General features: G+C 38.3%; 1 protein-coding gene across 4 annotated transcripts in view; it reads left to right on the top strand.

Annotated features, from left to right (window-relative positions):
- The window catches only part of LOC134532983 (ecdysone-inducible protein E75), a 247,832-nt gene extending 243,926 nt beyond the window's left edge, over positions 1–3,906 (top strand). For all 4 annotated transcript variants that reach the window (XM_063370080.1, XM_063370081.1, XM_063370082.1 and 1 more), the window contains one exon: positions 63–3,906. In XM_063370080.1, the coding sequence (XP_063226150.1) occupies positions 63–1,931 (1,869 nt within the window). In that variant the 3' untranslated portion in view covers positions 1,932–3,906. The remainder of the gene's footprint in view (positions 1–62) is intronic.
- Positions 3,907–12,728: the final 8,822 nt, after the last annotated feature.

Below are 12,728 nucleotides of genomic sequence, written 5' to 3'. Positions count from 1 at the left end.
TAGGGTTGTGTGATTGTTTGTCATGAAAAGGTTTTAAATATTGTGGTTCTTTGTGTTTACAGACAAACAGCATGATTTGCCTGAATGGTCAGGTATTGAAGAGGGAATCCATCCACAACAGCTCGAATGCCCGCTTCCTCATGGATTCCATGTTTGACTTTGCTGACCGCCTCAACTCTCTGCGCCTGACAGATGCTGAGGTGGCCCTCTTCTCTGCAGTGGTGGTGGTCGCACCCGATCGTCCAGGGTTGCGCAACACGGACATCATCGAAAGGATGCAGTGCAAGTTGAAAGCTGCATTGCAGGTTGTCGTCGGCCAAAATCACCCCCAGAACCCTAACATATGCCACGAGCTGATGAAGAAAATCCCAGACCTGCGCACTCTCAACACCCTCCACTCCGAGAAACTGCTGGCTTTCAAAATGACCGAGCAGCAGCAACAAATGCAACAGCAGCAGCAGATGTGGGGAATGCCTCTCTCCACAGAAGAAGAGAGCAGCAGTAAAAGTCCAGCGGGGTCTTCATCGTGGTCATCATCATCTGATGTCACGATGGACGAAGCAGTGAAGAGTCCCCTTGGCTCAGTTTCCAGTACTGAGTCGGTGTGTTCTGGTGAAGTGGCGTCTCTGACCGAGCATACGAGTCACCAGGCGACTAGTGCACCTCTTCTAGCAGCAACTTTGGCAGGAGGTGTATGTCCACACAGACACCGTGCTAATTCTGGATCAACCTCTGGAGATGATGACATGATGGGACTCCATCACCATGGCCATGCAGTGGCTGGACCATCTAGACCTGTCATACATCACCGCTTCAGGAAACTTGATTCCCCTAGTGACTCTGGCATTGAGTCGGGTACAGAGAAGGTAGACAAGTTAACGAGCAGTGCTCCTACATCAGTGTGCTCAAGTCCACGATCATCCCTTGAAGACAAAGAAGATGAAAAACATTCTCATAACAGTCAAATAGTAGAAGATATGCCTGTTCTGAAGCGTGTGTTGCAGGCCCCACCTTTGTACGATACTAATTCACTCATGGATGAGGCTTACAAACCCCACAAGAAGTTCCGTGCCCTACGCAACAAAGACTCTGCTGAGGCGGAACCTATGGTGATGGTATCACCTCATCAACAGCCAACAAATCATCACCACCATCATTCTTCCCCACAACTACACCATCATCTAACATCCAATAACTCCTCATTGTCCAGCACTCACTCTACACTCGCCAAGTCTCTCATGGAAGGTCCACGCATGACAGCAGAACAGTTAAAACGTACCGACATCATTCACAATTACATCATGCGTGGTGATGCTGGTGTGAGCCCCAACGACTTTCCTTCCTCTCCAATGGCAAGTGCTGCATCAACTACATCTACAGCCGACTACAAGATGGGCTCGGAAAATGTGCTTGCTTGTGCCACTTCTACAGCATCTCCAAACTATCACTACATTCCTCAGCAGTCCCAACCACAAGCGCAGCAACAGCAGCAGCATGTTGTGGGGCGGTGGCAGAATGGTGGAGCATTTGGAAGCACGAGTGTCATCACGACTACGATGGGCCGACCACCCTCAGCCACGTATGTCTTCGTACCCAATGGTGGCTCTCCTCCCCTCCAGCACAGTGAATTTTCGAGGTTGTATTTCCAACCACAGACATCCCCACATCATGCGTCCTCATCGACATCTCCTGCGCCGCAGCATAGGAAAACCCCACCTTCCTCCTCATCCCCCATATCTTCCCTTTCGCCAACTTCGACAGCGACTCTTGTAGTGAGTGCGGCTTCTCCCAAGGTCATGGAGTTGCAGGTGGATATAGCGGACTCTCAGCAGCCACTTAACTTGTCGAAAAAATCCCCCTCGCCTTCTCCACGACCGATTGGGTCACCTGCGGCACCCATGCAGCACAAGATCGTCTCGCTAGAGGCTTAAATTGTGGTGATTGTCAACTTATAAACTTTTAAGACGGATCTACCACCGACTTTGTGATAGTACAAAACCATTCGTAATCTGTGTCATAAAAATGATACAGTGGTTCCATTTAGACTTACCATTGTGAGAACGTTCCTTTTACTGTGTGGTAGGACACTTGGAATGGGTTGAAAACAGTGAAAGGCATATCTTTCGAACTTTTGTAGATTGGAACAGTGTGGCAATGTGTGAATATATTTGCAACTATTGGACTGTTTTATTTCTCAGCAGACTTTGCTCGAAAAGCTGATTTAATTTGATGACATGGCTTGAATTGTTTCATCATTGTGTACACAGTTATCTAATGGTGCCACTTCAGTTGTATTACAAACCAAATAATTTATTATTTAATAATTATTAATTCTATGTGTTGTTGCGTGAATTATTATTTCGTGTCAAGTCTACGTAGGAGAATAAATAGCTCATGTTGTAATGAACTCGTGTTGTAGTTAAGTAGATTTTTATTATCGTGTCACTTGTACATAGCTGAAATTTCTCACCTTTTGTCATCTCCGTACAAGAATTTTATGTGAAGTTATTCCCGCCATTACAACTCAGGGATGAATGGATATTTCTGGGATGGTTGTGGGTAGATTGTTGGGTAGAAATAGGTGACTGGGTTACCGCTGGTGAGCTGCAAGTAATGAGCTTTGTAAATAATGGACCAAAGGTGTTTTGTTTAATTTCAATTGCGACAGTGGTTTTGTTAGGAAAAGCTGTTTTGCAGTGTGATAATCATTGCAGTAATTTTATGCTGTGTAAAATGTTAATACACTTCCCAGAAAAATCCAGAATCCCTAATTTTTTTTGCATATGTTTACATGAATACAAAATAAGTGGCTACCGAAAAATGCTAAGAATGGCGTCTTGCACCAATCCTAGTATCTTGATGTGATATATTCTTTTGTAGGGAAGTGCATTTTTGTATAAATTCAAAATGTTATATAATATTATATAATCTCTGAAATAATTTGTAAAGTACGTTTCTTATTTTCATTGTTTTATTTTTGTTTTTGCCGTGGTTGCATATGGCGAGGAGTATGGATGTGCGATAAACCTCAAGTTTTTGAGGGATTTGAGACTGAAGGAAGTTCACTCCATCTGAATAAAAAATAAATAAATAAATGTAATTGAAGAGTAATTTACTCTTTTCTTTTTTATATCTTAACACCTCCTGTTATTTTGGAGGATTCTTACAGTGTTGTCTTTTGGTCGTTTTGTCATGTTGGAAATTGAAAACGGTAGGCCAGTATGTGTCGCCCACCTATTTTCATGGTAGTGTACGACCTTTTTACATTGTGTGTGATGTGACAAAATATACAAAGTATAAATTTATAAAGCATCTTACCTGCTGTATTTTTTAAAAAAAAATCGGATGGCAGTGGCTTCCTAATCTTTAATTGTCCTTTTCTCGCTCTAATGTAAGACTTTGTTGTTCTGCACACCCTCAATCGGCAGGATACATATTGATGTCGTTTGTTTGTGGTGGTCCACAGTTTAGAGCTGTGGACAGTGTAACTGTGTGAATTGGTTTGTTGCATTGATGTAGGTAGATAACAAATTTAACCCTCCAAATATCCTTTTTAGATATTGAATGTTTTCTCAAATACCCACTTGCATTTCTTTTCAAGATTGGCCTTCGACTTAAGAATTTGTATCTTGAATCATTTGATTGGTTAACAATCATCTGCTTCATCTCTTCTTGGTCAAGGTCACTGTTATAGTATTGTAGTAGTCTTATCCTGATCATACTTTCTGGTTAAATTGTAAGTCTTTTAGAACTGAGTGCAGTGAAGTATGGAAGGGGGGAGTGCAGACAGCTTTTGCTTCTGCCTCTCGCCATTCTGAGAACTGTGGCATGTGCTTGTATGTCATTTTGTAAGCTTGAGAGTTTGATGAGGTCGTCAGAATAAACTTTGTCTGGTGAAATCTTAAATTGTATTCTTATTTCTTGGTAAATTTATCCTATTTTTTTTTAATCAAGGAAATAACATTTACAACAATAAAGTATAAAGTTTATAAATGTATTTTTTAGTTGCAATAACAGCATACTAAGCTAAAAGTTTACAAAGTTATGAACACATTTATTAAAGCATAATAAATATAATCTATAATCAAATTCCACTAAATTCGACTGACTTTGTTCATAAAAAAAATGACCAACAAATTAATGATGAATGTTTAAAAATTTGCATGGACAGTTTGACTTTATTGCAGTTTAAACATTGTTTACATTTTTTTGTCATGCAGACAAATATACCACTTAGTATGTTGGTAACACATATGAAATACAAGAAAAACTAATTATCTGTGGAATTTATTCAAATATCAAATAAAGGGCCTTTGGCTTGCAAGAAGATAATTAAGTAGTCTTTCAATACCATTAGTGCAGGGAAAAAACACCTCAATGTTGGTATGTATTTTTAACTGAGGATAAAATGGCTGAGAGCTCAGTATGATAAGAGGTGGTTACTTAAAACCAACTATGGATTATATCAATTCTTTAAATTTGATTTATATCATTTAGATCAATTTAACTAAGCTGTATGGTATTCTTTTCTAATTTTGACAACAATTCTGTTTTTTTTTTTTTTTAATTTAAACCTTAAAAATGCACAGCATAATTGTGACTGAATGGATTAAGAAGAAGGAAACATGAAAACCTGAGAGAAAACATTATTAGAGCCTCAATAACTCACAAAAACCATGTGGAAGAGGTTAGATATCTAGAGTAACTATGGCTGAGACAACTTTTGTTCTTTTCTATGTATGATTACTCTTATTTGCGGCTGGAACTTGCACAAAGCCTTGAAAAATAATTTCAAATTAGTGGCAATAGACAGAAAGCTTAGTTCCAGAATGTGCCCCCTTGCTGTTTTGAATTTCCACTTAGTTACTCGACAGTTAATATTTGCCTACGTCATGTGTTTCCTGGTTCGTGGTGATGCTAACAGGATACGTCTTTCAACCAAACTTAACAAAACACACCCAAACGAGATTGAACATGTAACTGAAAGAAGGGGCTTCAACCTGCCAGCTTGCACAACAGATGCAGTCGTGGCTTCGAAGAATACTTCTGTTCGTGTAAATTCAGTAGTGCGTCGTTAATGAAGGTACTTTTGGGTGTCTTCCCACATATTTTCATTTTCTTTGAAGAATTTTTTGGTTCCAAACAATTTAAAAATGCCAACGTAATCCAAACCGTATAAAACAAACTTAAGTATACGTACTTCTTACGATTATGTGATGAAATTACAACTAACCACTGAACTTCCTGCTCGTCGAGATAGCATACCGTATAGACCATCTAGCAGCGGCAATCATTGGTTTCGGGGCCTCCCCCGGGGAAAATAAAAAAATTTACTCTTTCAAACACTTTAAGCCCAAACTGGAACTTAAATTTCGACGATTTTTAGCTAATTTATCTTAACATATTTTTATATTCTTTCCTGATAAATTACACTGGAGTCAAATTTATAATTGCTTAAGATCAAATTTCCTGTATAATCACATACTTGGCAGTAAAATATTTGAAAGTTATTCTAATATTAAATCATGAATTGAAACAGCACATTAAGTTAATTTTCCTTTTACATTTAAGATCCATATTTTTAACAGAACACTGGGCAAACAAAAATTAATTTAAAAAAATTAAAAGTGTGGGGCCCTGAGAGATTGCCCGGGTTTGCTCTGCCCTGGATGGAGCCTTCCCTGTTATACCAGAATAATATACCATCCATCATCATCGCGTTGTGTGATAGCAGCACCACATCCCATGAGGGGAATTTCAGGCGTAGATGCACATGGACCGAGTTGACGCAGTGATTAAACGTTGGACTAGCATTCCAGGGGACTCGGGTTCGAGTCACGGTCTGGCCATCCTGATTTCGGTTCTCTTCCCCCCCCCCCCCCCTCCTCCTGGGTTAGTATGCTTAAATAACGCACCAGTTTCATTCTGGGAGCAAGTGAACAAGTCTGTAAGATTCCCAAGGGGCAGAAATTCACAGGAGGTTCCGGGTTTTAACCAAACCAAGTCATCACTGGATACAGTTCCCTTAAGTTCCCATATTTCTACCTATTATATGCATGCAATAAGCATAAGAACTTTAAGATAAACAGAAAGCTTTCCGCAAAACAGAGTTTTGACTTTAACGTGTACCAGCTCTGTTTCACAGTCACTCTTTTGCAAGCGTAAGCAGGCCAACTTCAGTGAGGGGCCTTCTTAATTTTGTCCTCCCAGAATCTACGCCCATGAGGGAACAATGGCCTACTTCTGGCCTGTATCGTGTATTCCCTTCCCTAATTACCTGTCGACGAGACGTAAATCCTCTATATGTTTAATGAATATCAATGCACACTGCAGGTTGAACAATATTTGTTGTCTGCTAACTCAGGAGCCTACGCAGAATTCCATTTGGAAGAAATAAAGGTGGGGGGATATAACCATTTTGCCAGCTGTTCACTTTTTTGGGGAAAAACGTAAGATTTGTTTAGAATTTCAGGTTGGGAGTGGGGTGGGGGTGGTTATATATCCCTCCCTTCTGTACACAATAAAACTTAAAAAATAAAAATAAACCACTGTTCATACTGTAAGCAAAGTGGCGTATCTCCGCCCACCAAGTGCAGGCTACTGAAGTGTGACAATCGACGTTAGTCCCGAAATGAAACACTGAAAGGCGAAAGGGAAACGGGAGCACGTCTGAGAAAAAAAAACCATTTCTACAACATTCACTACGCTTCTCAGCGTGAAAATCCACGAGGGATCGAACCAGGTTCGCATTTGGAGCTCGAAGTGACATGCAAAGTTATGCCTTTTTTTTTTAAATTTGGCAACATGTTTAATTTAAAAAGGAACGTATACCGTAAGTTTTCTTAAACTCTTTTATAATTTTTCTCGTAAATTAAACACGTCAATCACCTCCTAGGAAAAATTTCTACTAGGTGTATACATCCATGTTGCTAACGCAGCAATGGGGAAGGATTTGTTCCATCTGCCACGCCATCTACTGGCCCACGTCTTACTGCAAAGCCTCCTTCAAAGCCTCTCCACCTTGCGTATACACAAACTACGAGGAAAATAATCATAACTTGAAGACGTCATTCCATTTTTTTTTTCGAGACCTCAGGAAGTGCACCGGTGTCGGTGCAGGCTCAGTCAACCAAGGAGAATTGTATGTTTAAGATTACTTGCATGCACTTTTAATATCCAGGTAGGCTGTTGTTACCAGTTGCCTGGTAACCTTTTCCCTAGTTTGGCAATTGGAATTTAAATACGTTTTAGTAGCCTATTTTTAATTACTTTCTAATGATTTTAGTAATGTTAATTTTTATTTCTGTTAATTTTATAGTCTAGTTAAAGTATTCTTTTTTTTTTTGCAATTTAAAAAAAATTGTTGTAATTTGCGCTTCCCAAGGCCCGCTTGCTAAATATTCACGCTTCGCTTGTCCTCGGAACGAGCCGAGTGAGCCCGAAGACATAAAAGAACAAACGAGCAACGACAGAGTGTGCCGCGGTGCGAACTATCGGCGGGAAGCCTTCATTTCACAGACGAGAGAGCCACACCCGAAGTTCATGCTCGCTTTGTTTTTCCCTCGTTCTATCTCATACTATAAACCGGTGTGGCATTAAATTTTGCTGTCGATTAGGATAGGTTAGCTACATTATAAATACTTTAAAACATTGTGGATGGTTGGTTATATTAGGTAAGTATAGCTACATTAAAAGTACTGTTAAATCATTTTATGGTTACTTAGCAAATAACTTTTTAATATGTAGCTAACTATCCAGGGCTAGGAAACCGTTTACATGATTTCACAGTATCTTTAATGTAGCTATCCTAACCAAATCAACCGTCCACAATGTTTTGAAGTATTTATAATGTAGCTAACCTAACCTAATTGACCGTTAGTTATCATGAGTTGTCCAAAATAAACATTCACGGACAGACGGCAAACGAAAAATAATGGCGGCGGCCGCACCAATGTACAGATGTATGTTAATGAATAAACGGCGATATCTCGTAAACGTGTTGGAATTTCGTATCTCCGCAAGTTGTATTAAATAGAGGAATATTTGTAGCACAAAATAAAAGTATTCCTGAATTTTTGATATGATTTACAATGAACCAAAAAAAAAACCGAAGATGCACGATCGGTCGTTTGGCGCTCTCGTCTGTGGAAAGAAGGCTTCCCACTATCGGCGGGCCTGGGTACTTGGCAATGTGGCCGGCTGGGAGAGCGGAGGTCCAAGCTGCCTGCGACGGACGACGATGGCGAGGAACTCACACCAGGAGTCACGAGGGACGCCTCAGGACGCCGGCGTCGTGGAGTCAAGTAAGGTCGACGACGCGTAAATAGACTTCAAGTCTTTGGAAACTGAAAATACGCAAATTCGGAAGGACGGATTTCAGTGTGACGAAGCTTGCTGTTGCTTCGAATGGGTCAGCCACATGATTCAACACGTGTAGATTGGTTCCCATTAGTCTATATACTATAGTGAATAAGTTGTCTTGCAAACGGAAAAAAGTTTGAGCGATCATATTGAATTACGCTTTCCGCCTTTACAAACTGAAGACAAAGTGGAAACAGTTAAAATGGGCAGGCAGTGATGTGATTCGGAATTTATGAACATATCTACTGTTTGCACAAACGGTAAATGTCACGTCCACGAATTAATGTAACTATATTAATTACGAATTATGCGTGAAAAAGATAGTTGGGCAAGCCTGCTAATAATTTGAGTTGAACTTTAATGATGATCAGAAATGGCATTATAAAATTTTATGTAGGAGGGCTCCATTAAAATTGTAGTATTTTATATAACGTGCAACAGCCATGGTCGGTTACACGATTGTAATTGAATCTAATAAACTGCGGAAAGTCATATTAAAGTTTAAAGGGTTTGTTGTCTTTTTATTATCGCTACCCATTAAATACTTTACTTCTGTAATCTCATATTGCATGCTCAAAGGGGTGGGGACTCAGGTTTCGAGGAAGCGAGTGTAGACATTTTGTTTTGGGAAACTGTGTGATTGACCCTCTTGGTAGCGTGCGTGTGGGGAATTTTGTCGGCCTTGAACGTGGAAGTAGGTAAAGGTTGAGACACTATGCAGTCTTCCTTATTGTTTGTTGCTCACCCTAAAGTATTTTACATTTACTCCTTGACCCAGCGTCATAAAATATTGTAAATTCACATTCACTTATCGAATACGTAAACGGCTAGTCAAATGCAATTAATAGCATTGTCTATTATTGACAAAATCTGTAAAACCGTGTCACATTATACATCCGCAAACATTAAATGTCTCCAACGAATCATATCTTATGTTAATTAAGTTACTAATAATATTGTTTAATTTACACTCGTAATTACCTAAAGAATTCAATCGAAACGTTCACTATTAATTTTATTACATATGACATTATTTGTCAGAATAAAAATAAACTGAATGAAGTGTCTTGTATCATTTTCACAGACAGTAAGCATCTTTGTATAAAAAAAATTTTGTTTCATTGACGAGTATTTTAACATAGTTCTCTACCACTCACGTTACGACGTTCGTTGCAATATTTAAAGTTTTTTTTAAATGTTTCTTTATAAATTACAAGTAGCTCCCCATTTCAGTCACGCAATTAAAGATAAGAGAAAGTGGAAACATCACAGTAATATTTACAGACATTTCACTTTTTAGAGGTCGTTCCAAATGTGACCATTTGCAAAACAGACATTCAAGAATGACATATTCGTGACTTGTGGGACTGTACTTATCTCTGAGCTGCGAAAAAATTCTAAGTATCTCATGCAAAAGAGAAATCCGAATAAACATCAAACAAAAATTTTTGAATTCAAATCTTGGTAGGATTAATTTTTTTTATAATGATTAATTCTTATGCAGAAACAATAACTATTGCAGGGCCACTTGTTTAACGATCGAAAATGTCAAACTTAACTGATACAGAATATAAGATGTCGAGATAATGACAGTTTACGTGTTTATCAATTTCACAAAATTTTGCAACTCGAGAAAAATTTCCATCGTTTGCTTTAGGATTTAGACTGTTTTAACATATACGTATAAAACTATGAATTATTTAACGGCGTGGGCCCGATATTTAGATCCAAACACCATGACCTTACTTTTTTTAAATATTTTTAAATGTTTTTAGTGTGAGTTTTCTGTTCTGACTATCAACGCCCTTTTATGACACAAGTGCTATGTTTTCACGAACGGGGGTTTTATTATTCTTTTTATGTCAGCTGTACGTCTCTTAGAAAGCAAGGCGTTTATAAACGTACACATAAACAAGTAAGGGAAAATGGAGGACGTATCGGCCATATTCTATGGAAAGAAATGATCCCAGCAACTTCCGGGGGTGATTTCGGGAAGCCATATTGTTCACGCACTGGTGAAAATATACACTTATTATTCTTAGTTATAGGTCAAACTGTTAATTGTAGGTTGGGAAAAAAATAAACGTATTTGTTGCACAGTTTAACAAAATACCAAAACTTTAACGCGGTCTTCTTGATTATACACACAGACAACTATTTTTTTCATCCCCAATTCACAATCCACAATACCAAACTATTATTGTTTTGTAAATGGAATCATGTAAAATAACAGAAATTTGTACATTTACATGAAAACAACTTTATCACTCTATACTTGTATATTGTTTGCAGTAATACTGGGTTGGGAATAGTACCCGGGCATTTATGATTTGGGTTTAACAATAATCTAAAATATCTTAAGTTATTTGTAAACCGTTCCCTGAATAGCTTTCCATTATTAACTGCGCACATTAATAAGCATAATGAAACAAAAATAGTCCAAATATTCAATACTCGATATATTATATATGGTTTAAAAATATATGCTTGAAAGAAACATCAATTGAAATACAAAATTATAGGCCAATGTTCGTACAAATACTCAGTATTATCTCGAAATCCGTATTCTATATATATGCAAAAATAACCACAACCAAGTGTTGTACAAAGTTACATTATCTTTCTTGTAGTAACACAAAGTATTTCCTGGCGACTGGTTTTCCAAAAGAATTATTTGTTAAAGTACAGATTTTTTTTTTCTTCTTCCGTGTCCTGGTGATTTTCGACCACACGGAGCAGTGCCCCGTCTTCAGCGAGCATCGGTGACGGGTGAAATCACGTAGAACGGGAATAAGAAAGGCCGGACCCGTCAGAGACGTCTCAACTGCGCCAGCTAGCTCCTGCGCGAGCGCCACGTGTGTCGGTAGTGGTGAGACCAGGGCCGTTTTATGAGAATGGGAGGCCTGGGGCAACAATTTTCCGAGGCCCCCCCTTTTTTTTATTGTAGTGATAATTTTCAGATATGAAAAACTCATATTTAACATATTTATGCAGGGAAAACAAAATGATGTATAACAACAAATTTTCTAGTTGAAATGGAGTAATATTTCATAGCCAACACCCACCCCCAATATTTCTCTGCTTCATTTACGAAAGTCTTAAATCGTTCTCAAATATTTACACAATTTTATGAGTTGCAGATCCCGACCAATCAAAATTACATATTTATTAACTCACTTTGCAATAAATTTCTTCCTTGCCTTTTTAGCAGAAAACAAGTTAATGAGTCCATCAAATGAAATGCTGTTCACAAGATCATGTTCTGTAGAAATCACCGCTAACGAGTTTAATCTCTCTTGTGACATGGTAGATCTTTCACTTTTACAGTTTGTGATTGGTAGTGTCAAATACAAGCGCAGTGCTATTGCTACATTTGGAAATACATCAATTATATCACTGTTATATAAGTGCTGCAAAACCTTTTGTGGAGTGAATGATGTAACGCTGTCTTCAACTTGTTGCTCTCTAAGAAATGATGATAAGTGTAATAATTCATTTGTAATAACAGGCTGCAGATCCATTCTGTATTTTCTGACCAACTCAGTAGCACTAGATTTGAGTTCATCTTCACTTGCTGTAGTTAAGTTACAAAGAAACCCAAATGTTGAGGCAATATCTTTGTAGGAAGCAGTTCTCTTCTCCAGTTCCATGCGGAGCTTCTCAGCAATGCATAGAAATGTGGAAATTCTGACATTCTCGCGGGATGTTACAACAGTTGAAAGTTCGTCTTTTCCATCCAAAAACTTTTTATTTTTGGTAGATCTAGTATCTACAAAAGTTTGTAACACATGGTTGCTTAGTTGTGTTGTTTTAACTTCTATTTCATAAAAATTATTTTGCAAATCGGAAACAAAATCTTTCAAAGAATTCATCAGTTGATGACCATCGAGTCCAGGCTTCTGTAGATGCTTGGTTACTGCACTGAATCTTTCCATAATGTCGCACCAAAATACGGTCATAAAAGCAAATTCTAAATATTGCATTTTCTTCATGAGGGAGTTCACTTCCATCCTTGTGACTTGCGTTTCATTTTTGTCGTTGAACATATCATTAAATGCACAGAAAATCTCATCAAAATGAATGACGAGAGTTTTCAATGCATCTGCTCTGCATGACCACCTTGTTTCCGACAAGCTCTTGACAGTGATTTTTGGCTTTCCGCTATTTCCTGTGCTTTCCGAAATAACTCCTTCAAGAACTGACCACGTGTGAGTGGAAGCAGCGAAAAATGAGTACAGCTTTTCTAAAAACAGAAACCGTTTTGTTGCATGAATACATTCACCAACGTGTGTTTTTTCCTACTAAGTTTACTGAATGTGCTGCACATGGAACATACAGCACAGAGCTGTTTATTGATTTAATGTGCG

This window comes from Bacillus rossius, chromosome 6, assembly GCF_032445375.1.
Source record: "Bacillus rossius redtenbacheri isolate Brsri chromosome 6, Brsri_v3, whole genome shotgun sequence".
NCBI classification, from domain to species: domain Eukaryota; kingdom Metazoa; phylum Arthropoda; class Insecta; order Phasmatodea; family Bacillidae; genus Bacillus; species Bacillus rossius.
This window is presented reverse-complemented; position numbering and strand designations above follow the sequence as displayed.